The 26,526-nt window shown below is 52.4% G+C and overlaps 1 protein-coding gene across 1 annotated transcript in view; it reads left to right on the forward strand.

Annotated features, from left to right (window-relative positions):
• Window positions 1-9,819: 9,819 nt before the first annotated feature.
• The window catches only part of FOXO4 (forkhead box O4), a 29,924-nt gene continuing 13,217 nt past the window's right edge, over window positions 9,820-26,526 (forward strand). Inside the window, exons 1-2 of the mRNA XM_030574238.1 lie at window positions 9,820-10,251; window positions 23,099-24,340. Of these exons, the coding sequence (XP_030430098.1) occupies window positions 9,820-10,251; window positions 23,099-24,322 (1,656 nt within the window). The 3' untranslated portion in view covers window positions 24,323-24,340. The remainder of the gene's footprint in view (window positions 10,252-23,098; window positions 24,341-26,526) is intronic.

Below are 26,526 nucleotides of genomic sequence, written 5' to 3' on the forward strand. Positions count from 1 at the left end.
GGCTGAGCCCCACCAGACCCCGCCTGGGCCTGAACCCCCCAGAGACCTGTGCTGGGCTGAGCCCCCCCGGACCCTGCCTGGACCGAGCTCCCCCCAGACCCCACCTGGGCCGGAACCCCCCACCACAGACCTGTGCTGGGCTGAGCCCCCCCTGAACCCCACAGGGCCAGAGCCCCCCCAGACCCTGCCTGGACCCGAGCCCCCCCCAGACCTGTGCTGGGCTGAGTCCCCCCCGGGCCCCGCCTGGGCCCGAGCCCCCCCAGACCCTGCCTGGACCCGAGCCCCCCCCCAGACCTGTGCTGCGCTGAGCCCCCCCAGACCCTGCCTGGGCCTGAGCCCCCCACCACAGACCCTGCCTTTTCCCGAGCCCTCCACACACCTCGCCTGGGCCCTAGCCCCCCACATACTTGTGCTGGGCTGAGCCCCCCCAGACCCCACTGAGCCCTCCCCAGACCTGTGCTAGCCTGTGCTTCCCCAGACTCCGCCTGGGCCCGAACTCCCCCCAGACCCCACCTGGGTCTGAGCTCCCCACAGACCCTGCCTGAGCACGAGTCCCCCCAGACCCTGCCTGAGCTCCCCCCAGACCTGTGCTAGGCTGAGCCCCCCCAGACCCCACCTGGGCCCAAGTCCCACCCAGACCTGTGCTGGGCCTGAGCCCCCCCAGACCCTGCCTGGACCCGAGCTCCCCCCAGACCTGTGCTGGGCTGAGCCCCCCCAGACCCCACCTGGGCCAGAGCCCCCCACCACAGAACTGTGCTGGGCTGAGCCCCCCAGATACCGGCTGGGCCCGAGCTCCCCACAGACGTGTGCTGGGATGAGCCCCCCCCCGACACCGCCTGGGCCCAAGCTCCCCATAGATCTGTGCTGGGCCTGAACCCCCCCAGACCCTGCCTGGGCCCGAACCTCCTCCAGACCTGTGTTGGGCTGAGCCCCCCCAGACCCCGCCTGGGCCTGAGCCCTCCACCACAGACCCTGCCTGTTCCCGAGCCCTCAACATACTTGTGCTGGGCTGAGCCCTCCCCAGACCTGTGCTAGCCTGCGCCCCCCTAGACTCCGCCGGGGCCCGAACTCCCCCCAGACCTGTGCTGGGCTGAGCCCCCCCCAAACCCCTGTGGGCCAGAGCCCCCCACCACAGACCTGTGCTGGGCTGAGCCCCCACAGACACCGCCTGGGCCCGAGCTCCCCACAGACGTGTGCTGGGATGAGCCCCCCCAGACACCGCCTGGGCCCGAGCTCCCCACAGACCTGTGCTGGGCCTGAACCCCCCCAGATCCCGCCTGGGCCCAAACCTCCTCCAGACCTGTGTTGGGCTGAGCCCCCCCAGACCCTGCCTGGGCCTGAGCCACAGACCCTGCCTGTTCCCGAGCCCCCCACACACCTGGCCTGGGCCCTAGCCCCCCACAGACTTGTGCTGGGCTGAGCCCCCCCAGACCCCACTGAGCCCTCCCCAGACCTGTGCTGGCCTGTGCCCCCCCAGACTCCGCCTGGGCCCGAACTCCCCCCAGACCCCACCTGGGCCTGAGCTCCCCACAGACCTGTGCTGGGCTGAGCCCCCCCCAGACCCTGCCTGAGCACGAGTCCCCCCAGACCCTGCCTGAGCCCCCCCCAGACCTGTGCTAAGCTGAGCCCCCCCAGGCCCCACCTGGGCCCGAGCCCCGCCCAGACCTGTGCTGGGCCTGAGCCCCTCCAGACCCCGCCTGTGCCCGAACCCCCCACATACCTGTGCTGGGCTGAGCCCCCCCAGACCCCGCCTGGGCCCAAGCCCCCCACAGACCTGTGCTGGGCTGGGCCTCCCCAGACCCCAGCTTGGCCTGAGCCCCCCACCGCAGACCCTGCCTATTCCCAAGTCCCCACACACCTCGCCTGGGCCCGAGCCCCCCCATACCTCACCTGGGCCTGAGCCCGCCTGTGCCCGAGCCACCCACCACAGACCCTGCTTGGGCCCAAGCCCCCCACAGGTCTGTGCTGGGCTGAGCCCCCCGAGACCCCACCTGAGCTTGAGCCCCCCCCACAGACCCTGCCTGTTCCCGAGCCCCCCCCACCTCACCTGTGCTGAGCCCCCCCAGACCCCGCCTGTGCCCGAACCCCCCACAGACCTGTGCTGGTCTGAGCCCCCCAAGACCCTGCCTGGGCCAGAGAACCACCCCAGACCTGTGCTGGGCTGAGCCCCCCCAGGCCCTGCCTGGGCCTGAGCCCCCCCCTCGCCTGTGCCCGAACCCCCCCCGAACCCGCCTGTGCCCGAGCCCCCCACCACAGACCCCACCTGGGCCCGAGCCCCCCCAAACCCTGCCTGGGCCCGAGCCCCCCACAGACCTGTGCTAGGCTGAGCCCTCCCAGACCCTGCCTGGGCCCGAGCCCCCCACACGCTTGTGCTGGGCTGAGCTCCCCCCACACCTCGCCTGTGCCTGAGCCCCCGCCAAGCCCATCTGTTCCCAAGCCCCCTATCGCAGACCCCACCTGGGCCCGAGTCCCCCACACACCTGTGCCATCCTGAGACTCCCATACCTCTAATTCCAGCAATGATGCATACACCCCAATGGGACCAAGATCCCCACCTACTATGGCCTATATTGGACTGAGACACTCCATAGAGACTTCCACATTTGTTATGCATGGAAATGATAAGGCCAAAAGAAACCCATCAGTATTATTATTAATTATTATTATTATTATTATTATTTACTATTATTGCTTTATCTTGTTTTATTTATTTAGACAGCTCTGGAGCTATTCATGGCATTTTACAAATATTAAAATACCCAGACCCTGCCCCAAACAACTAGCAGTCCCCATCAGACAAGTAGAGAACACGAAGCAGTATGTATTAGTTTAGTGATTGTAATGACTTATTGCAATTGTGATGGATGTGGAGCTGCTCTGTAATACCTGATGAATACCATAGGTGACCTGGGTATTGGGATGTTTTTGTATGACTATACTGGGCTAGTTTAACAGTGGTCTCCAAGGAAAATAAGCAGGAAGGAAGAATAGCTCAAGATACACTCAGCAAACGCTTGAGGGTTGTTATGGAACAACGGCAGAGCCATTGGCTCTAGGAATCTATCTCAACCTCTGGCAGAGGTTATCAAACTGGTTTGGACAAGCATCACCAAAGCCCAGAATTGACAAGAACAAAGGGACTTTGTCTGGATAAGAAGATGCTGCTTTTCCTAGACATTGGGGATCTGATTAGGGAAACCAGACTGACACAGACACTGGCTGAAGAAGCTGGGGCTACCCAGGCTATCATCAGGGGATGGCAAGACTTTAGGTAAGATAGGCATGTGTGGACCATGTTGTTATAAATTCCTTTCCTTAATTGCTTTGTTCCTTCTGTTAGGATAAGTAATATTCTACATGAAGACAGCTGTCTGGTCACCCTATGCTACTGGTCACAGACTCCTGAGGGGCAGGGGGAACTGCGGGTACCAAACCCAGTTGGACAGTCTGGGTAAGTGTAGTAACATGGTGCCAAGGCGACACATAGTGGGAATGGAATCCACGGCAAGCCAGGGGGCACAGCAGCACCCCCAGTTCCAGCACCTTTGAAGATATGTTAAAATTAAAGCCTTATTTAATTCTTTACATTTCAAACTCTTTATTGTTTTTCCTTATCTGTATCTTTAATATTTTAAAAAGATTTGTAATGATGTGTTTGCCATGGTACTAAGCAGGCTGAGGTCTCTGTTTACCACACCCTGGCCCTTGTTTAACACCGTTTAAAGTTGGGCAGTGATTGGGTTATGTTAACACTTTGGCCCCTTTATTCCAACTCACTTAATACAACGGCACGTGTCAGAGTGCCATAGGAATGAGACCGAGTGCTTGTGGTTATTGCTAATGATGGTATTCAAAGTCTTTCACCAATGCAAGAACTCTTGTCATTGGTTCAAATCTGGCCAGCTTGCTAATTACCACCTGATGGGTGTTTCAACAGCTATGCACTTCACTGGTCCCTTCAGTCCTGCATCCCTTCAATTTGGTGTCCCATGCATAACAGTGATCCAGGGTTCACCTAACTGGAACATGTCACCCAGAAGTGAGATGTAGGGGAATTTAGGAAGTGCAGGAGACCTACATCTATCCTTGGCACAACTTAAAAAGGAAAACTAGAACCAGTGAAATGTTGGCGGCTTCTTAGGTCCCAGGGAGAGCTAAGTGGCAAAGCTCTCGTAGAAAATGATGTAAGACATTAAGATGAACAGTATTAGACCTGATTTGGAATGAAATGGTACAGGGAAAGAGAGGCATGTGTATTTGTATATGCTCACTTGCATAAACATGTGTGTGTAGGATGGAACAACTGTGTGTATATATTGGAACAACATGGAATAATCTGTGCAACAGTTTTGAAAAGTTGAGACAATTAGTAGAGATATTAGCCCATGTCAGGTCCTAGTGATTGAATCACAAGGAATGTAGTTGGGATGGGGTAGAGAGTGCTATTGTCACATGGAGGTAACCCGTCTGCTCCCAGCAATATTATTTTGTGGGTTAGAAGTTGTCCAGGATGAAGCATTGGATCACTGAGGTTTTGGGACAGTATATTGGATGGTCTCCTCTGGATATCCTTTCCCTGTCAGTTTTAGGTTTATAGCTCTGTGATGAAATAGGGACTGTCGGTGTGGGGGATGGGAGAGCTGGGGATGTCTTTAGGTGAGGGACAGGATCTTTAAGCCTGTAACCTGAGCCAGGTAGTGGGGAGGGGATTAGCACCTTGGCCGGGGAAGCGGGACAAAGGAATCGGCCGGCGGGAGGAGGGGCAGTTCAGTTTGGGTTTGGGGCTGTGGGGCAGAATTCAGGGTATCCTAAGCTGGGATCCAAGCACCCTGAAAGCCCAGAAGGACTCGATTGAGGGATACTGACTGTACCTACAGGCTCTGCTGTAACCTGCATTCCTGTTGTCCAGTAAACCTGCTGTTTTACTGGCTGGCCAAGAGTCACTGTGGTTCCCAGGAAGAGGGGTGCAGGGCCGGACTCCCCCACACTCCGTGACAAGCTCTCCTTGCACCTTTCTGTCATGAATGGCCCTGCTTCTTGCACACACGCTTTTCATGCACCAAGACAAGATAGAAGTTATAAACCTAGTTCAGATGATAACCAAGGGACTGTAATGCTAGATGCTGTGCAGCAGAGGGCAACATATGTGAAAATACTAAATCTTGCTCCTTTTTGACCTGAGCGACTACTCAAATGTCTGGGCTTTGGAAATGTTCCAGTTGGAAGCAGAAATTGAAGGAATTTGATATTTTCCTTGATGCAATCTTGTTTACTTACAAGAAATATAGAGTCCTGCTTCTCCAAATGCAGAAGGAATCAAGAACAAAAGGAACAGTTTCTTAGCTTACAACCCCAAGCCTTTTTGCCAGTAGTTCCAAAAGCTCTCTAGCTTCTCCCAGGATCACGCTGGGCTCACAGGCTACTGCTTGGCTTTCTTGTTTTTTGCCTCTGTCTCTCCTTCTGTTCTGTGTGTTCTCACTTTGTGTGCTTTGTCTCTCCCCCACTCCCTATACAAATCAGCAAAACCCCTGAGTCCACTCACTTTGAACTCCCAAGTGTGTTCACAGCCCCCTTTGTCCTAAGTGCAGGGGCTTCTGATTAACTCATCCTGATCATGATGTTACTTGAAGGTTGCATTTACACCCAATATCAGAAAGGTTTGTGACCCATGCCATCATTAGTACTTCTCAGCATAACCATACCATATATGTGCTCACTGCCCAAGCCTCTGGATACCAGTGATAGACATTACCATACATCCCCAAATAGACAAGAGTACAAGATTAGTGATGTTTCAGAGAACTTAAGGATCTGGGGTAAAAATCAGTACTTGGTCCTGCTAGTGAAGGCAGGGGGCTGGACTAGATGACCTTTCAAGGTCCCTTCCAGTTCTAGGACATTGGAGATATACCTATTATTATTATTATAGAAGGGGCAGGGAGATGGTGGGTTGGAGGATGAGAGCAGCCTGGGCCATGCACCAGAGTGAAGAGATGGTGGAAAGCAAAGTTTGCAGAAGCCTGGCCTTGTAAGGCAGCATTGGCAGAATCAGGGAGGTGAAACAACCCAAGACCCAGGTGGGAAAGAACACCGGAGGAGGTTGGAGCACTCCAGACCCAAAGGAGACTTGGGCTGACCCCTGCACGTTGGCTGGCAGAGCTGGGCCAAGGAGATGCTGCTAAGATTGTTTGGCTCAGTCAGGTGGGGACAGCCAAGGTGGCGGTGTGGGGGCATATAGACCTGACATGGCGGGTGGGAGGAGGGGTTGCTGGCTGGCATGGCAGGCAGGGGAGGGAACATGGGGGCCTGGCACAGCAGTGGATTGCTGGCTAGCACAGCTGGTGGGGAGGGGGCAGATGGGGGAACAGCAGGGGGTCGTTGGCTGGCACAGCCGGCAGGAGTACGGATGGGGGCTGCTGGCTGGTGAGGGGGTTGGGGGGGGACAGCAGGAGTTCGCTGGCTGGCACGGGGGGGGGCACATGGGCCTGGCAGATGGGAGAATAGCAGAGGGGTCACTGGCTGGCACAGCAGGCAGGAGTACAGCTGGGGGCTGCTGGCTGGTGAGGGGGTTGGGGGGGGACAGCAGGAGTCCGCTGGCTGGCACAGTGGGGGGGGGCACATGGGCCTGGCAGAGGGGTCACTGGCTGTCACAGCAGGCAGGAGTACAGCTGGGGGCTGCTGGCTGGTGAGGGGGTTGGGGGGGGACACTAGGAGTCCGCTGGCTGGCACAGTGGGGGGGGGCACATGGGCCTGGCAGATGGGAGAATAGCAGAGGGGTCGCTGGCTGGCACAGTGGGGGGGGGCACATGGGCCTGGCAGAGGGGTCACTGGCTGTCACAGCAGGCAGGAGTACAGCTGGGGGCTGCTGGCTGGTGAGGGGGTTGGGGGGCGACAGCAGGAGTCCGCTGGCTGGCACAGTGGGGGGGGCACATGGGCCTGGCAGATGGGAGAATAGCAGAGGGGTCGCTGGCTGACACAGTGGGGGGGGCACATGGGCCTGGCAGAGGGGTCGCTGGCTGGCACAGCAGGCAGGAGTACAGCTGGGGGCTGCTGGCTGGTGAGGGGGTTGGGGGGCGACAGCAGGAGTCCGCTGGCTGGCACAGTGGGGGGGTCACATGGGCCTGGCAGAGGGGTCACTGGCTGGCACAGTGGGGGGGGCACATGGGCCTGGCAGAGGGGTCACTGGCTGTCACAGTGGGGGGGGCACATGGGCCTGGCAGATGGGAGAATAGCAGAGGGGTCGCTGGCTGGCACAGTGAGGGGGGCACATGGGCCTGGCAGAGGGGTCACTGGCTGGCACAGCAGGCAGGAGTACAGCTGGGGTCTGCTGGCTGGTGAGGGGGTTGGGGGGGGACAGCAGGGCTCCCCTGGCTGGCACAGTGGGGGGGGCACATGGGCCTGGCAGAGGGGTCACTGGCTGGCACAGTGGGGGGGGCACATGGGCCTGGCAGAGGGGTCACTGGCTGTCACAGTGGGGGGGGCACATGGGCCTGGCAGAGGGGTCACTGGCTGGCACAGCAGGCAGGAGTACAGCTGGGGTCTGCTGGCTGGTGAGGGGGTTGGGGGGGGACAGCAGGGCTCCCCTGGCTGGCACAGTGGGGGGGGCACATGGGCCTGGCAGAGGGGTCACTGGCTGGCACAGTGGGGGGGGCACATGGGCCTGGCAGAGGGGTCACTGGCTGGCACAGTGAGGGGGGCACATGGGCCTGGCAGAGGGGTCACTGGCTGGCACAGCAGGCAGGAGTACAGCTGGGGTCTGCTGGCTGGTGAGGGGGTTGGGGGGGGACAGCAGGGCTCCCCTGGCTGGCACAGTGGGGGGGGCACATGGGCCTGGCAGAGGGGTCACTGGCTGGCACAGGGGGGGGGGCACATGGGCCTGGCAGAGGGGTCACTGGCTGTCACAGTGGGGGGGGCACATGGGCCTGGCAGATGGGAGAATAGCAGAGGGGTCGCTGGCTGGCACAGTGAGGGGGGCACATGGGCCTGGCAGAGGGGTCGCTGGCTGGCACAGCAGGCAGGAGTACAGCTGGGGGCTGCTGGCTGGTGAGGGGGTTGGGGGGGGACAGCAGGAGTCCGCTGGCTGGCACAGTGGGGGGGGGCACATGGGCCTGGCAGATGGGAGAATAGCAGAGGGGTCGCTGGCTGGCACGGGGGGGTGCACATGGGCCTGGCAGAGGGGAGAATAGCAGAGGGGTCGCTGGCTGGCACGGGGAGGGGCATATGGGCCTGGCAGAGGGGTCGCTGGCTGGCACAGCAGGCAGGAGTACAGCTGGGGGCTGCTGGCTGGTGAGGGGGTTGGGGGGCGACAGCAGGAGTCCGCTGGCTGGCACAGTGGGGGGGGCACATGGGCCTGGCAGAGGGGTCGCTGGCTGGCACAGCAGGCAGGAGTACAGCTGGGGGCTGCTGGCTGGTGAGGGGGTTGGGGGGGGACAGCAGGAGTCCGCTGGCTGGCACAGTGGGGGGGGCACATGGGCCTGGCAGATGGGAGAATAGCAGAGGGGTCGCTGGCTGGCACAGTGGGGGGGGGGCACATGGGCCTGGCAGAGGGGTCGCTGGCTGTCACAGCAGGCAGGAGTACAGCTGGGGGCTGCTGGCTGGTGAGGGGGTTGGGGGGCGACAGCAGGAGTCCGCTGGCTGGCACAGTGGGGGGGGCACATGGGCCTGGCAGAGGGGTCGCTGGCTGGCACAGCAGGCAGGAGTACAGCTGGGGGCTGCTGGCTGGTGAGGGGGCTGGGGGGAACAGCAGGGCTCCCCTGGCTGGCACAGTGGGGGGGGGCACATGGGCCTGGCAGAGGGGTCGCTGGCTGGCACAGCAGGCAGGAGTACAGCTGGGGGCTGCTGGCTGGTGAGGGGGTTGGGGGGCGACAGCAGGAGTCCGCTGGCTGGCACAGTGGGGGGGGCACATGGGCCTGGCAGAGGGGTCGCTGGCTGGCACAGCAGGCAGGAGTACAGCTGGGGGCTGCTGGCTGGTGAGGGGGTTGGGGGGCGACAGCAGGAGTCCGCTGGCTGGCACAGTGGGGGGGGGCACATGGGCCTGGCAGAGGGGTCGCTGGCTGGCACAGCAGGCAGGAGTACAGCTGGGGGCTGCTGGCTGGTGAGGGGGTTGGGGGGCGACAGCAGGAGTCCGCTGGCTGGCACAGTGGGGGGGGGCACATGGGCCTGGCAGATGGGAGAATAGCAGAGGGGTCGCTGGCTGGCACAGTGGGGGGGCACATGGGCCTGGCAGAGGGGTCGCTGGCTGGCACAGCAGGCAGGAGTACAGCTGGGGGCTGGTGAGCGGGGGTGGGGGGCATCAGGAGCCCGGTGGTACAGCGAGGGGGAGGGTCGCTACCAAGGCGACTGGGAATTGAGCAAGACGCGCATGCGGGAGGGCTCGGTTTGTTATGTAAGGGGAGCGCATAAGGAGGCTGTCGCGGAGCATTTCGGGAGTTGTAGTTCTCTACGCGTCTTGTTTGCCACGCTGCCGTTCTGGTCCCTGCCTCGCCTCGGCGCATGCGCGGGCTGCCGGGAAACGGAGTCCTTGGGCCGGACTCGCCTAGCGGGCGCTCCGTTCCTGGAAGGCTGCAGGACTACACCGACCAGCATGCCTCGCGCACGCAGGCGCAGCTCCCTCCACAGGCTGTGGTAAACAGAGCCGTGAGGCTGCGGTGGCTCGGGGCCGCGACAAAGGGGCGACGCGGGGGAGCCCGGGGGCCAGCAGCGCGCGGGGAGAGGCGCGGCTGGGGAATGGCGGAGGCCGCCGGTCTTCGCGGGGCGCGCGGCGGCTGCCGCTGAGGCGCGGGCATGCGGGCCCCGGCGCGGCGCTGAGCCAGCGGGCCCATGGCGGCTCCCGAGCCGGGCCCCGAGGCGGGCGGCGGCCCCGGGGGCAGCGTGGAGATCGACCCGGACTTCGAGCCGCAGAGCCGGCCCCGCTCCTGTACCTGGCCCCTGCCCAGGCCCGAGCTCTCGGCAGCGCAGCAGGAGCCGGGGGGCCCGGCGGCGGCGGCGGCGGCGGAGGAGGAGGGGGCCGGCGGAGCCGCGGCGGCGGGGCCCGGCCGGGCCGAGGGGGCGCGGGGGCCCGGCGCGGCGGCGCGGAAGGGCGGCTCCCGGCGCAACGCCTGGGGGAACCAGTCCTACGCGGAGCTGATCAGCCAGGCCATCGAGAGCGCCCCGGAGAAGCGGCTGACGCTGGCGCAGATCTACGAGTGGATGGTTCGCTTCGTGCCCTACTTCAAGGACAAGGGCGACAGCAACAGCTCGGCCGGCTGGAAGGTGCGGGGCAGCCCGGGCCGCGGGGGCGTCCGGGGCCTCGCTGGGCGGCCGCTCCTTGCGCGCTGGGCGGCTCAGCCCCGGCCGAGAGTCGGTGCCGCGCCGGCTCGGGCCCCTGGGCGCAGCTGGCGCCCCGGGAACGTAGCCCCTGCCCGGGCTCTGTGGGCGGTGCTGGGGAAACGCCTCAGTCAGCAGGGCGGGCGCCCGGCTTGGCAGCAGGGGCTGAAAGGGGCGACCCAGCGGATCCCCCTGACCCAGCGAATAGCTGGTGGGCGATGTGCGCTCCTGTCAGTCGCTACCGGAGCGGCCCCTCTCCCCTTGCTGCTCAGTCCCAATGCCAACGTGTCCACTTGCGAGGCAAGGTAAAGCGAGCGTGTGGCTTTGCTTTTCTTGCCCAATGGCTTTTTCTGCCGTAAGGGCATAAAGTTCGTCTCTTAAGGAGTGCGTCCCAGCCTGTGCAATGAACTCCCACAGGAGAGTTAAGGAGCCTCACAACCCTCCCCACCTTCCACTTTGCAGTTGCGTTTTCTGACATAAACATGTAGCTCAGTGTATGTGTATATATACACAAACACTGAAAAAAAATCCAAACTAGGACATGCACTTCTCCCTCTGCAGAGAGGATGAGAGAGCAAATGTTGCAGATTTAGTGCTTACTGAACTGCTGGAAAATACTTGGATACTATGGGGAGAGCATTTATAAAATGGAATATCTATTACATTCTTTCAGTTCACCTATATTAAATAAACCCCCCAAGCTTGAGGTACTAAACCTACTGGCTAGAGCACTGAACTGGGACTCAGGAGACCTAGATTCTTTTCCTCACTTAGCCACTACTCTGTAGAGCCCTAAGTGGATACCAAATTTGTATCTGCGGATGTGATATCAGTGGATATCCAAGGAGTTGTAGGGTTCTACCGGGAATAACAGCAGTGAAAGCAGCTGCATGTCTGGCTGCCGCTCACAGAAGCCAGTGTGCTGTGTGGGCAGTTCCTCTGGCGTGGCTGTACTGCCCCCCCTCTCCCCCACTGAGGCAGGCATCAGGCTCAGTGGCTTGCATGCTCCTGGACTAGTGCAACCAGGGACAGCTGCCGCTGAGCCTGGTACCCACCCCAGTCAGGGAGACTAGGGGCAGTAAAGCCATGCGGAGCTGCTCATGCAGGGTGCTGGCTTCTGTGAGCAGTGGTCGAACATACAGCTGTTTTTGCTGCTTCTGTTCTTGGTAGAGCTCTGCAGTTCCTTGGCTATCCATTTTGTATCCGCGCAAGGCTTTACTAGACTGCTGGGAGACCTTGGATAAGTCACTTACCTCCCCATGTCTCAGTTTCCCCATTTGTAAAATTGTAATAGTGATACTAAGTTTTGTAAAGTGTCTTGCTCTGCAGACAAGAAGTGCTATATAAGAGCTTGGTGTAATTCTTATTATTTATTACAAGTCTGCAAATCAGGCACCTGGCTGTGCCTCCTTGTTCCTTTTACCATCGGCCTTGTCATCCTCCTCTTTGTTTTTAGACCAACCTGTTGCTGCATGTCAGTATTTAGATTGTAAACCCTTTAGGGTAGGGATTGTCTAATGTTTATATAGAGCTTAGTGTAATGGACCCCCATTCTGATTGGGGCCACTGAGTGCTTCTGTAATACAAATAACCTAGTGCAGTGATCCCCAGCCTTTTTGTCTGGTGGGCGCCAGACGGACCACTGCGGTGGTGAAGCACCTGCCAAAATGCTGCCGAAGGAAAGTGAAGTCATCAAAAAGTCAGGGGCGACGCCTCTCGATGAGGTCACTTGTCGACGGCAAGAGGCCTCATTGAGAGGCATCCCTGCAGAAATGCTGCTGAAATTCGTTGGCATTTCGACGGGTGTTCTCCCGGGGGCCAGGATGCAGGTGCATTGGGGACCCCTGACCTAGTGGATGGAGGAGGTTGTGATGGGCTTTGTGAAGATGTGGCAGTTTGTATGTGTCTCCACTGAATGCATCAGGTTGTTCTTGGACTCGACACAACCTATGGCTTTGTGAAGCAGATGAGGACTGCCCCTTGTGCCACTCTCAGGTCCAGCTGATTTCTGCATTTCCAGGAAAGCCTGTTGCTTGCTCTCTTTGTGTTCTGAAAGTTTTCCAGGAAGGAGCTGGCCTGTTAAGCGATTCTTGTGCTAAGCTATGGTATAAGATAAAGCATAATTTGAACTGTTTTTAAATAAAAGGCTGCAGTTCTTTGTCTCCCAGCTTCTCTGAAACTCAGTATAAATAACTCCTTCATAACTCATATTCCTGGCTTTCAAGAATCTCCCTTTAAAAAGGGTGCCTTGTCCTATGGGCAGAGGGGGTGGGTATGTCTGCCTTGCCGCGACTGAGGGAGCTCTGTGAGCTAGTGAAAAGTAAAAATAGACTGTAGAATACATTGTTTAAAGATACTAAACCATGTTGCTCTGGAAATAGAAAAGATAGATACTAACATGAAGAGCACTGACCTTAGTTTCCATCTTCTGCCGTTATCAGCCTGGTCTTCCCTGGTCTAAACATACTAGTGTGGGTCGGCAGCCTTTCAGAAGTGGTGTGCCAAGTCTTCATTTATTCACTCTAATTTAAGGTTTCATGTGCCACTAATAAAATTTGATGTTTTTAGTAGGTCTCTTTCTATAAGTCTATATATTATATAAACTAAACTATTGTTGTATGTAAAGTAAATAAGGTTTTAAAAATGTTTAAGAAGCTTCATTTAAAATTTAAATTAAAATGCAGAGCCCCCTGGATGGGTGGCCAGGACCCGGGCAGTGTGAGTGCCACTGAAAATCTGCTTGTGTGCCACCTTTGGCATGCATGCCATAGGTTGCCTACCCCTGGTTTAGACTAATGAATTGAATGAGAAATTGACATCTGAGGGATGCTCTTGGCAAACTTTCTGCCAAGCTACTTCAACACATGCTGTTCTGGTGCTGGGCTCCCCGACTGCATTGGGATGTTAACTTGCTGCATGTATCACCTAATCCATGACAACTAACTTTAAAATAGGGTATCGTTTTGCTTGTATTGTGTTTAAGGTTTCTTTGGAATTGGCATTTATTTGTAGTTGTATTTAGTATTTTAATTGTATTGCTCTAGCATCCAGAGATCTAGTTAGGATTAGGGCCCTCTTATGCCAGGTGACTGTCCATTGCCAAAAGACCTTATGGTCTGAAGACAAAACACAGACCTACAAAGGGGAATGAGATGTAACATGCAAGCAAAGTGAATGTGGGGGTGATAATCTTGTTTCTGCCCTAGGACAGCTAATAGAGGCTGTGTGCAATATTTCTACATTACTATTCTAGGTCAAACAAAACTTGCCTTGATATACACACCAGGAATAAGGGGAGCTGTGAGAATTTTGCTATCACACGAGCTAGTCAATGATGTCCTTAATTATTGTTCTTACATACAGTGGGGATAGGCATCTTAGAAATACTGAGAGAGAAAGAAATAGAGGTCTTATTGTTGTGGTAAAGAAGTCAATTCCCTACTCCCTGATCTTTCCAGAGTGTACAGTGGATTTGAACTCTTACAGATGCCTTTAGGAGCTTGAATATGCCACTACTCAGCACAGAAAGAGTGTGTCACTTTTCCAACTATATGGTAGCTGGCTGAGGATCTCTGGAGAGGGCAAGTAATCTGACTAAATTTCAGCTCCTCTATTAGTTTTTTCAATACTGGCTGAATCCAGTTAGTCAACAGTTGTCACGTGACAGTTTGCTAGGATGTATTACTTTGCAACAGCTGTAAATACCAATTTTCCAGCAGGTCTGGTTGTCTCACCTGAAGGGAATTCTTCCAGGCCCCATGTTAGAGGTGGGCTGTCCTCTACGCTACAGTGATTCATGTTTAATTATTTTGGCAAAAAGTTGGTGAGACTGATATTGAATCAGTGTTCTCTGTGCTGTCTGTTGAGGAATGTCTGTATCTAATCTCTAGGCCAGTGGTTCTCAACTGGCAGCCCAATTAGCACACAGTTGTGGCCCAGTTCAGCTGTGTGCTAAAGGTTGTGGGTGTGCCTGCAGTCCTAGGTTCCCAGCTGCTCGGGGGTCGGGCTCCTGGCCGGCCCTGCGGAGTTGGGTGTTTGGGAGTCCAGGGCTCCCTGCTACGTCCGGGGCAGCCGCCTGGCCATGTGAGCTTCCGGGGCAGCTGCGCAGCAGGGCCTGGGACAGGTCAGGAGTTAGGGTCCAGGGTAGCTGCCTGGCCCTGCAGGCCTTGAGGTTCAGGGTGCTACACAGAGGGGGATCAGGATGGGCAGGTGTCCAGGGCAGCCAGCCAGCCCCATGGGATCCAGGGGCCAGGACAGTTGTGCAGTGAAAGTCCAGGGTCCAGGCTGCCACTGCAGCATATGCGACCCACAGTGTGTAATATGTTGAGAACCACTGCTCTAGGCCATGACAAGCAAGATTTCAGAAGGAACGGAGTCCCCTTGAGTTCTCCACAAAACAATAGTGAAGTTCTTTTCTTGACCTTTGACTAATTGCAAAAGAGACACGCCTATGTTGTGAAGTCTTTGGGCCACTGCATCCAAATCTCAGTGTCAAATAGGCAAAGCTGGTTGACTGAATTAAACAGGATGAGAGGCATTTTAGGACGCAGCATAATTTGTTCTATGTTTGTACAATGCCTAGCATAATAGGGGTCCTGGTTGGTAATATAAATTATAATTAATAGTAATAGAAGTCATGTGTGAGGCATGTGCTGCATCAGGATACAGACTCTAAAGCTGTATTTAGAGTGGGTTCTAAAAATGTTTCCACTTCAAATAAAAGGTACTGGGGAGGTTGGAGGGTCTAGTATGAAATAGCAGTTTCAGACATTTGTTTTCATTATATCGTGTTTGTACCTTAAAGGAAAACTAGTCTGTGGAATGCGCAATCAGAATGTTTTTGTGGTAAGGCAGACACACAGATCCTTGTGTGATAAGTGACAGGAATGCATTGTTCTGATATGAAAATGTGCAAAGGTCTTTCCAGGGCTGGTGCAAGGATGTTTTGCACCCTAGGCAAAACTTCCACCTTGCACCCCCACCCTGAGGTGCCCCCCTTGCAGCAGCTCCCCACCCGCCATCCTCCACCCTGAGGCATCCCCCCCCCCAGCTCACCCCTGCTCCGTGCACGAGCACCCCGAGCATGTGGCGCCTAAGCTGATTGGCACCCCAAGCCTGGGAGGCGGGAGAAGTGAAGCAGCCACAGCGTGCTCGGGGAGGAGGCGGGGCAGGGGAGAGCTGGGGCGGGGAGTTCCCCTGATTGCCGCTCCCCCCTCCCCCTTACTTGCCGCAGATGGCCTTCCCTGCGCTCCCCTGCCCCAGCTCCCTCCGCCAAAATGCCAGTGGTGACCAGGGCGGCTGAAGATCTGGCTGCTGCAGTCACTGCTGAAGAAAATGGCGCCCGCCCCCCAAATCCCAATGCCCTAAGCTCTACCGCGTAGGTCGCCTAAATGGTTGCACCGGCCCTGGGTCTTCCTGCAGCTCTGGAATTGGTACTCTTCTCTAATGCAGACTTTGCAGCACTGCAGTCTGTGAATCAGTTGATTCAGGATGGCTTTGTTTTATGGCCTTCAGCAGGGGTAGAACAGGAACTTCCATGGGGGAGACTGCTTAACCATGATGAAACTTTAGAATCTCTCATTGTTACTTCATAATCCCTTCATAGCTGTTCCACTCCAGTGTACAATTGAGTGAAATTATAAATTTTGCAGACTCTGAGTATAACTAGTGTGAATTTCAGTGAATTTGAGATTTTTGGGGGAGAAGGCAGTGTTCCTTCACTGTGCTTTAAAAGGAGAAAGTTAATTTGCTGGCTGTGCAGTTTGCTTTTTCTCTGCAATCATCCAACTTTGAAGTTAAGAACGAACTGGGATTAAAAAGGTGGAAATATTCTAGCAGGGTGTTTCTCTCCCTAGACTTCTTTATAATCTCCTCCTTTGTACTTTGTAAACTGATCTCTGGATCCTGGGATAAATCTTTCCTGCTTTCAGACTGCTTCTTGGGTAGCAGAATGCAGTTGGGTAAAGCTATGCTTTGTTTTGTAGAAAAGGATAAGCGCCCTTAAGGGAATCCATGCCATGCACTTGAAACTGCTGTAGGGCTGTCTCATTCCTATATGGGTGGGACCAGTCAGCAAGATGCAGGGACAAGCAAAGTGCTAATTCTGAGTAAAACACTTCATTTGTTTCCCTCTAAAATTATTTTTAAAATACCTCTTGGTCGGGATAAACCTATGTTCCTTCCTCACCAGAGGCAATTTTCCCCATCACAGAAATCAAGCCTGTCCCTTTTATATGGTACATATGGAGTCTCTTTATCATCCTTCCTGATAGTATGTAATCCTGTCCCCACAAACAAAAGTCTAATGACTTGAGTATCACAGTTGTCATAGGATAGTTGAATTCAAATGGTAGCTACTTTCAGCATTTCTTCAGCACTCTCCTCCCAAATACCCTTTGATTCAGACACTTGGATGTTAACAATATCTTAAATATTACACTCGAGCATTACAAAATAAAAATCACCAGGCACTCTGTGTTTGAAACAAGATTTATCTGGAAGGTAGAGTAGATAGCTCCTCTACTCCTTAGTGACTCTCGGTTCTGCTGTTTGTGAATAATTTGGACATATCTCACTTTAAAAAGTTAATTCAATACACCTCACAGGTGCATATTGTGCGAGTACCACCTGGGTTAGAAATTATTGGTTATTGGGCCAATTAGGTGACCAGGGATGAAGACTTGCTGGTAATCCTGCATGCAACACCAGTGACCCTACTCATGCTGGTTTAGATTTTTATATTGGCACTCATCTTGTAGTATCTGATCATCTGTGAAGGTTGGAGGACAAATTCAGAATAGAAAATGTCTAATATAAAGGAAGTCCTGTGTACGTACTGCCTTGTGCCAGTATAGCAGGGTGGCTTGTGTCCCTGTGGCCATTTGAAGTTCCATTTGAATATGCAAAAGAAAGAAGCAAGCTTGTTTCATCCTCTGGAGCAGTGCTTTTCAAGTGATCTGATGTGGAGGACCAGCAATTTTTTTTCCAATGTGCCAGAGACCGGTACCATATTGTTATCCTATTTGATGCTCTTATGAGGAAACTCGCCGCAGACTAGCTACCAATGGCTCGTGGACCAGCACCGGTCTGCGGACCACCACTTTGAGAAGCACTGCTCTAGAGCCATGTTTCTCAACCTTTTTGATACCAGAGACTGGCTTGCTGTCTTCCTAAACTTGATCAGGGAGATCTCTGGGACTGGCGCCAGTCCACAGACCGGTCATTGAGGAAACCCTGCTCTAGAGCGCTCCTGGTGGGGTGGGGTGGTAAATTCAACCTTATGCCTCACAGGTGGCTTCCTGTTCAGCAAATCTAATGTAAATTTAAAATTAAGCTTTGCTTTAGCAGAGGAGGTGATCTCCTTTTGCCTGCTGAGGTTTTATCTAGGCACTCACTGTGTGTCCCAGGTCAGCATCACTTGTTCTATAGGCAAGATGTTTTTGTAAATGTGTGGAGTTATGCAAGTGAATTGACTGGTGCTTGGATAATTGTTCTGTGTTGGAAGATTACAACCCTTTGCCTGCTCTGATCAGTTCCATGCTTCTTCTGTTTGCCTCTCCTGTTGGCATGAGGACGTAGGCTGAAGAGTTCCAGTGAAGGCTCCCAGGAGAGGATGCTTTTAGTGAGTTACATGCACAGAACCAGTTATAGGTTCTCTTGCACTGCTGACATGGTGAAGTTGAGCTCCAGCTGTCTAAAATGAGGACATCTGTCTAAAATTGTGGCTTTTCCCATCGGTAAGATCCTGGACTGGCAGGAAGAGCAGGAAAGGGCTTGGGTTGGGGGGAAGATGCAAAGAAACCAAACCTTAGTTTACAGTGCAGTAGCACTGAACGGTCTCCAAATCCAGGCATGTCAGGGTTGTGGCATTGTGCTTGGCTGGTGTCTCAAAGTTTTGTGAAAACAGTGGTGTGAACTTGTCTAGCTTTAAACCAGTCCAAATCCTAGTGCTCAGAGGTGACCCTCTTCAGATGGAAGTACTGAGAAAGGAAAAAGAAGCGCATTGGAGATTGCTGCAGACTTTTCCATGTGTTCTCTCATGCTGTAAAATTAATATAATTTGATAGAGCCTTATTCATCAGCTTCCAGAAGAGCCCCGTCACCCTCCTCCCCGTTTTCTTTCTAGAATCAGACCTTGGAGTAGCTGAGTTAACTAGTGCCCCCTTCTGGAGATTCACAGCTTATGCCAAGATCTAGCAATGTTCTGGTTCATACCATTTGGAGAAGAGTAGGTTTTTTTTTTTGTTTCCAGGGACATTTGTTGGTGACAGGGGAGTGGAGGGGCTCTGCATATATTTTGAGTTCTGACCATTGGTAATTGATAGCTTCATGGCCCCACTGGGGGGGGAGGGGGAAATAGGAAAATTCTCCAGTCTCCACCCACTGAGGCATAGCTGACATTAAACCTAGACACCATCTAGCAAACGGAAATGGAAAACTTAAATTCTATCTCTTAGTGCTGAGCAAAGCCTTAATTCTATTTGAGCATTTTAAGATCCTCATCTCCCAACCCCCATTCTCCCCATCCCCCATTCTGTAGGCAAACAGAAAAGACATGGGACCCACTGCATGCATTGACTGGACTATCATTAATAGATGACTGCAGCGTTGTGGCTCAACCTGTTGTGTTCATTCTGGGGGAGGAGGGCATGGAAGGGAGTGGGACCCCGAGGCCATTAGTGGGAAATGCTGTTAGATAACTATCTGAAGGGCGGTTCCAAAGAGGATGGATCTAGACTTTTCTCAGTGGTAGCTGATGACAGAACAAGAAGTAATGGTCTCAAGTTACAGTGGGGGAGGTTTAGGTTGGATATTAGGAAACACTATTTCACTAGGAGGGTGGTGAAGCACTGGAATGGGTTTCCTAGGGAGGTGGTAGAATCTCCTTCCTTAGAGGTTTTTAAGGTCAGGCTTGACGAAGCCCTGGCTGGGATGATTTATTTGGGGATTGGTTCTGCTTTGAGCAGAGAGTTGGACTAGATACCGCCTGAGGTCCCTTCCAACCCTGATATTTTATGATTCTAACTGAAAGCCCCCTGCAGCAGAAGCAGCTGCTTAACAAGTCCATTGCAGCTTTGCAGACTCCCTTCAGTGCTAACTTTGCATCCTTAAATCCTTTGACACTAAATAACTAAACAAATGTCTGAGAGATGGACGCTGACAGAGATGTATAGGGTTTGGATTTTTTTGTATATGTCAGCTTTTAGAGGTGGGAGTGCCCATAACATGCTAGGCATAGAGATAGGTACAATTTGTGTCTTGGAGAGGGTCTGGTCTAAGATTTCCAGCACTATTACTGACATTGGACCCTAGAGCCTTGTCTGCATATGATTTCCATACTGTTTGCCTGTGGTACTAGTGCTGGTGGTAAGACTAGAATGGACACAAGCATTTTTTTTGTTGCCATCTTATAGCCTGACAGTGGTAAAAATGCTTGTTTCTGGTCTACTTTGGTATTTCCATGGGTGATGCAACCAGCCAGGGGAGCTGTATCAATGTAAGACAAATGGTGAAAAAAAGTCTAGTATAGATGCACCCTCAAGGTGGTATTAGTGTTGGGAGGGATAGCTCAGTGGGTTTGAGCGTTGGCCTGCTAGACCCAGGGTTGTGAGTTCAATCTTTGAGGGGGCCATTTAGGGATCTGGGGCAAAAATTTGTCTGAGGATTGGTCCTGCTTTGAGCAGCGGGCTGCACTAGATGACCTCCTGAGGTCCCTTCCAACCCTAATACTCTATGATTCTATTCTGGCAGTGGTAACAAGTGCTTTCTGAGTAGTAAGGCAGTTGGAAAGGAAGAAAGAGAGCCCAGATAACTAGGGCAGGAGAGAGTAAATCTAGCTAATATCAGTCAGCTTTTGTCATTTGGACTGTTGCCTCTAATAAAAGTCAGGCCAAGGACTATTGGCAGGAGCAATTGCTGGGTGAGGCCACCTTGCTTGACCGAGTATGATGATTCTATTGGGAAATGCCTCCTTAATTTTACAACTTGTCCCTTACTCTTCAGGTTTAGTCACAGTAGGATAATATCCTACCCATGACAAAAATGGGGGCAACCTTCTTGAAACAAAATCTCCCCTTCACCCCCAGAATCCTGTAAGTGTCACCTAACGTTTGCACTTCTGAACTTTCTCCAGTTTATATTTTGGGTAGGTCACCTCCCTGCTTTCATAAGGTCCTTAACTACAGAGCCCCTTGCATTGTCTGTGAAATCTCCAGAGTTGGAGGCAAGTCATCTCTTTAATTTTGCTTTAGAAGATCTGGACACTCAAATTCATTTTCAGTATTGACCTAGCCTTTCTGCTAGGGTTACTGTGCCCAGAATCGCAATGTGTGCGGCTTCATCACAGAACTCCTGATGCGCATGCAGAGAGTCTGAGGTGTACACATGGGAAAAATCTTTATGGGCTGCTGACAACTGTGTTGACATGAGCATTGGCTTTGTTTCAGGATGTCTTATTTGTAACATCCATTCTGCCAGAAAGCTGGAAAACTGTAAACTAAAATTTCCACTTAAGGCAAGAATGGTGGCCTCTTTCTGTAGGTTTCAGTGTAACTGAAGGGTCTGCTGTCATCCAGAGGATTTTTGTTGATGTAGCAATTAGCAGATTGTGGTTCCGGCTATAAACTAGGTGTCTCAGCTCCTCTGGCCTATACCCAGAGACACAATCTTCCTTCTCTTTCTGTACATGTTGTTCTAGGCCACGTGATTTAAAGTCCCGTAGAAGTACACCGAGCCAAAACCCTTCTGTTTATGCAATAGCAATCATTCCTTCCATGGTGGGCTGTATACACCAGCTGCTGACTAGTTCCTGATGAAACTGGGGTAATGCAGGAGTTCACAGCTTAACTGTTGGAAGGGAAGATGAGGCTCTTATGATCCTTGCTGCTGGTGGCTGCAGAAAATCCTATTTTAAATCAATAATGTTCATGTGTAGTCTTCTTTTGGAAGAATAAAGTTGTCAGCCTCTGCAGGAGACAGGATACCATGCTGAATTGGTTGTGTGGGTTTTGGGGATCATTGATCAGTTTATTTAAAACAAAACTAGGGGGCTATTAAGTTGTGCATGTTGCTAAACCTGTATCACCTCATGAGCGATGATGGAATATTATTTACTGGTACAGGTAGTCTCTGAGAATCGCAACTCCATGGTAACCCCTAGCATGCTGACTAGTTGTGAAGAATTTGTATGCCATCCGGACTGACTAGTTCAGGGAGGTGGTTTTGGCTGGGGGAATGCCTAGGATGGGACAGGAGTACTCTCCACTGCCTCTGTGTTGTTAGTCCCACTCCTGCTTCATTTTGGATAAGTAGGCAAGAGATCTGATGAACAAGGCAAAACTGACACAGAGTCCAGCATAGCTAGGTGCTGATGAGGCCACGATGCAGTTATTGGAACCCTGCCTGCTCTGAGGGATTCTGCTTTGGCAGCAGTGGGCAGGGGTTGGGGAGAGGCTGATAAGTAGTTGGGAGAAAGAAAAGGAGCTGTGGCTTGGCTAGGGTGGGAGAGGATGTAAGACGGGGGGGGACAACAGGAGTGCCCAGTCAACTCAGTTCAAACTGTCTTGGGTTAAAGCTGAGGGCCGCTGCAGTCTGCTTCAGCTTATACCGGTTAAGGGCAGCCCTGGGATCCCTGTCATGGAAGCAGTGCAGCCTCTTAGAGCAGAAGAAAATTGGCTTCCTTAACTAGTTCAAAGTAAAGATCAAACAAACCCACCACTGAGAAACTTGGAGAAGAAAAGTTTGTGTTTATGTAGGATCCACTCAGACCATGTGAACTTCTTCAGTTGGGTCTGAAGTGTAAGTCATTAGACACTCTTGGCTTGCAGCTGTTGATACCTATGATAATGACAGACAGAAATCTCTGTTTGTTTGTCATTTTCAGAAGCACTAGAAAGGCAATGGAAAAGTATTCTCTTGCTAGATGGAAAGATCAAATTAGGCCTGAGTGGGTGTATACAGAGTGGGAGGTCCAAATGCTGTGTTTCTGGTTGAGTATTTTCATTGTTCCCCCCTACCCCCACCCCGGTGATCACATAAATTGCTAAAAATGCTGAAGTGTCTTCCTCTTTGTGGGGTGGGACTGGGAACCTCCAGAACTCTGGCTGTGACTTGTGTCACTTATTAGGTGAAGGCATCAAAATAAGGTTTATTTCCTATTACCCTGTTCTTTTTCTCTCTGTGTCTTTGTATTTGAGGGTAGTAGTGGTCTTGCTGAGTTCAGGGTCTTTCTCCCTCACAGCTGTGCCAGGTTTTCACATACAGTGTGCTCCCATTATAAGAAGCCACTCCCCCACCCATCATCCCTCTTCCTTAGGACCACACTTAAGTTTGTTTTGACCCATCATATATACATGCCATGGCTGTATCTGCAAGGGACATGCCAGGTATCGCTGGATGCTAAGAGTAAATTTGCAGCTGTGCTATGGAAGCTGTCTAGCCTGTGCTCATTGCATTCAGTTGTTCCATTGTTACAAAATTTTTAATACTCACTCAGTAAACGTTCTTCAGTGTTTGGTTGCTTTTTTCAGGAAGATGCTGTCTAGTGAATCTTTTTATGCTGGCCTCATAGCTCTCTCTGCACAGCTAAGGGTGTTCCACCCTTTGAGTTTGGTGTTAGTTCCCTGTGAAGAAACTCCCAACGCTCAAGATTCCTTTAGCAACTCAATTCTCTCTACAAAGTGGCATCTAGCAGGAATATATATGCCACACATGCCAAGCTTCCTTTGAGGAATCCTCTCTGTTTATGTAATCCATATAAATGGGGCTAACATGCTGTCTTTTCTCTTTTTTTCAGAACTCTATTAGGCACAATTTATCCCTGCACAGCAAGTTCATTAAAGTGCATAATGAAGCTACAGGGAAGAGTTCTTGGTGGATGCTCAATCCTGAAGGTGGTAAAAGTGGGAAAGCACCAAGGAGGAGAGCTGCCTCCATGGACAACAGCAGCAAACTGGCAAAAGTCAGAGGTAAAGCATCCAAAAAGAAGGCCTCACTCCAAGCAGCTCCGGAAGCTACTGCCGACAGCCCTGGCTCCCAGTTCCCCAAATGGCCTGGGAGCCCATTATCAAGGAATAATGAGGACTCTGATGTGTGGACCAGTTTCCGGCCTCGAACCAGTTCCAATGCGAGTACCATTAGTGCCAGGCTCTCTCCTATCATGCCTGAGCAGGACGACCTCCCAGATGAAAAGCTTCTTCCTTCTCTAGTATACTCCAGTGCATCCAGCAATGTCCCACCGACCGTGACTGAGGAGCTTGAACTCATTGATGGGTTAAACCTGATGTCACCCAGTTCATCTGTGCTGCCCACCCAGCAGTCTGCCTCAGGTGGTTCAGTCCAGAGAGATTCCAGCTTCTCTTTGAGAACCCAGAATTCAGCTGGTCAGGCCTCTACTTTTGGCACCTCTCTGTTTAACCCTGTTGATATCTCGCTGCAGAGTTCTGTTAACTGTTTCTCTGGCCCTCAGACCTTGGAAGCTCTCCTGACATCCAGCTCTCCACCTCCCAGCGATGTGATGATGACTCAGGTGGATCCGATACTCCCTCAAACTGGAAGCAGGCTAAACAGCCAGACTTTTCTGCTTCTAGGTGGACAAGTCACCCAGAATAAAACAAGCCCAGTCAACCCACGAGGAAAGCCTTTGGAGCAGCAGTCAGAGTCAGTAGGTGCCAGTGCTTTGCCATCTATGCTTTCTGTGGTGGCATCTCCTCAAAACACAGCCAGCATGCCCACTTTGAAGGCCCAAGTCCCAGTACCAGCGGCCCAAGCAGTCCATCTGGGCACTCAGCCACTTCTCTCTTCTCTTAGCTCTGCCCCATTTGGAGTGAACCAGGACAGGCTGCCCACTGACCTGGACGTTGACATGTACATGGAGAACCTTGAATGTGATGTGGATTACATAATCAACAGTGACCTCATGGATGGAGAAGGACTGGACTTCAACTTTGAACCCATTCTGTCTGCTCCCAGCTACCCCAACACCTCGCAGGCCTCCAAGCATACTTGGGTACCAAGTTAACTTCAGGAATACAAAAAGGTAGGTGAGTTTGTCAAATACTCTGTAGATCTCTAACAGACACTACCAGCTTGAGTTGGGATGTTCCCCTTGCAGTCCTCAAATGTGCAGCTCTGTACTAGTGAGGGACATCTGTTTAAAAAGTGGCCGTAGCTTGATTGCTGAAAGCTAATGCAGCTGCCTAGCCTAGAGTAGAAATGAGCTTCAGAGGTAGATTGTATTGAAGCTACTTTTAATTTTCAAGTCCTTTTGCTTTCTTGTCTCTTGTGCTGCTGGAGTCTGGTTAGTGGACTAGCTTGCTCTGTGCACTCTTCACAGTGAGGACTGGAGGATGCTGTCTCTGGCTTTCTGTGCAGGTTTAATTAAACTTTTGGACTGGGAAAATACTGTCTATAGAGTAGATCTGAGAGACCATCCTAGTGTCAGAACTTCCTGGAAACCGTTTGTATGCAGTGCCATCGTGTCTCCACTTAGAGCTTTTAAAAAGTACAAAGAAACAGTAATGCCATTCCGTGACAGTGTGCCTGCATGCAGTTCCTAGGCCCTTGCGCTTCCTATATTGATCCAGGTATTCTGGAGATAAGATGATCCTGTTTATAATTCTTGCATCTTTGACTTCCCTGCATAAGCTTTCCTGCATTTACAATTTTATTTTTGGAAACATGGCCCCTCTCTACCTTGTAAGAGATGTAGGTTGCACTGATGTTCTGTTCCGGTGTAATTACTGACTTGCTGCAGCCATGGAAGCTGCTGCTAATACTGACAGAGGTAGCAGAGGCTTTTCTCGCTCGTGCAGTGCACACCTATGATTGAAAAGCAGGCTCCTTCTAAGGAGCAGGATGGGGCTTCCCTTCAATCCCAGAAATGAATTAGGAAGCTTGTTTTGACATCTGACCTCTGAACACAAATCCCTCTTCCCTAACCTGCCAGGATCTCTTGCTCCTTGAATAGCTTTGATGTTAGGAGGAACTGATTCAAAATTGCTCTTTGATCACATTGGGGCAGCCTTGACTTGGTTTTGGGAGCCAAGTGCATTGTGGCTGTGTTCTAGTAAAGGGGTCTATTCACAGGAAGGAGTCATGGGTAAGGTAAGTGTCCAAATAAATGCTGGGAACTGAACTATGTCTGTGAGTGAGACCCACTCAGATTTTCCCTCTGCTTAGAATGGACTTCCCCAGTTCCTGCTTGCCTGGCCATTGGATTTCCTTCCAGTATTGTCACTGGGCAGCACTGCACAACTGCTGGGTGTTTCCTGGGAGCTGTAAGTGATATTCCCTGTTTAGGAGAAGGCGACAAATACATTCGAAAGTAAAATAAACTTTTCCTACTGGTGAGCTGTGGGGAATGGAGTTTGGTTCAATGGCTGGCTTTAGAGGGCATTATAATGTGGTGTCAGAATCCCCTTTGTGAGAGGACCTGTTCGTGGGTGGAAATAAAAGCCTAGAAACATTTTTGTCTTGGTTTGAGGGAAGGAGAGGAGGGGGGCTTTCCTTTCAATTACCATCAAGTCTCTAAATCACATGCCTCTAAAAAGGCTCCCTCAAATCATGTTGGGTAAGCTGTGCTAGGGCCTCCTGGCTTTTGTGGGGAAGACATCCACCTTCTGGCCAGCTGTGGGTGGTATCAATCTATCATTCGTTTCCATATGGCTTTTCACTTATTCAAGCTTTTCTCCTTATCTTCCAACGTGCTATTGGAGGGAGGTTATTAAAAGCAGGGGTTTAATGGGACTCTCAAAAGTCAGTTACCCAATCTTAAGCAGTAAGTCTGAGTGGCTTCATGTTAGTTCCCTTAATTTGTTCTCTGAACCATTTGGAGAGAGCTACTTCCCATACCACTAATGAAGTGGCAGTTCAAAGAACTGGTGCCCAGGTTTCCAGTGAGACTGACCATTGATTTTTCTGTAAAGGATGCAGCAGTCTGAGTGAGTTGATGTCCTTGTGTAGCATGATTCAAAAACACTCGTTTCAGGAATGAATTGTTTAGGGCTTTGCCTGGCTGGATACCTGCAGATGAATGTTTTACTCTTTCCTGAAGGATTAGTTCAAACTAGAACCCTCTATCTTCATGCTTCAGAAGGGCAGCTTAGCTGCCCTTACAAATACATTTATAAAACAAGTTCTTCTAATGCAACATTTTAAGGCAGAATTGTTTCTAACTAGAAATTTTTAAATTTGCCATGTGGTGAACTACATTAGTGTTGACAT

Source organism: Gopherus evgoodei, chromosome 9 (assembly GCF_007399415.2).
Source record: "Gopherus evgoodei ecotype Sinaloan lineage chromosome 9, rGopEvg1_v1.p, whole genome shotgun sequence".
In the NCBI taxonomy this organism is placed as follows: Eukaryota; Metazoa; Chordata; order Testudines; family Testudinidae; genus Gopherus; species Gopherus evgoodei.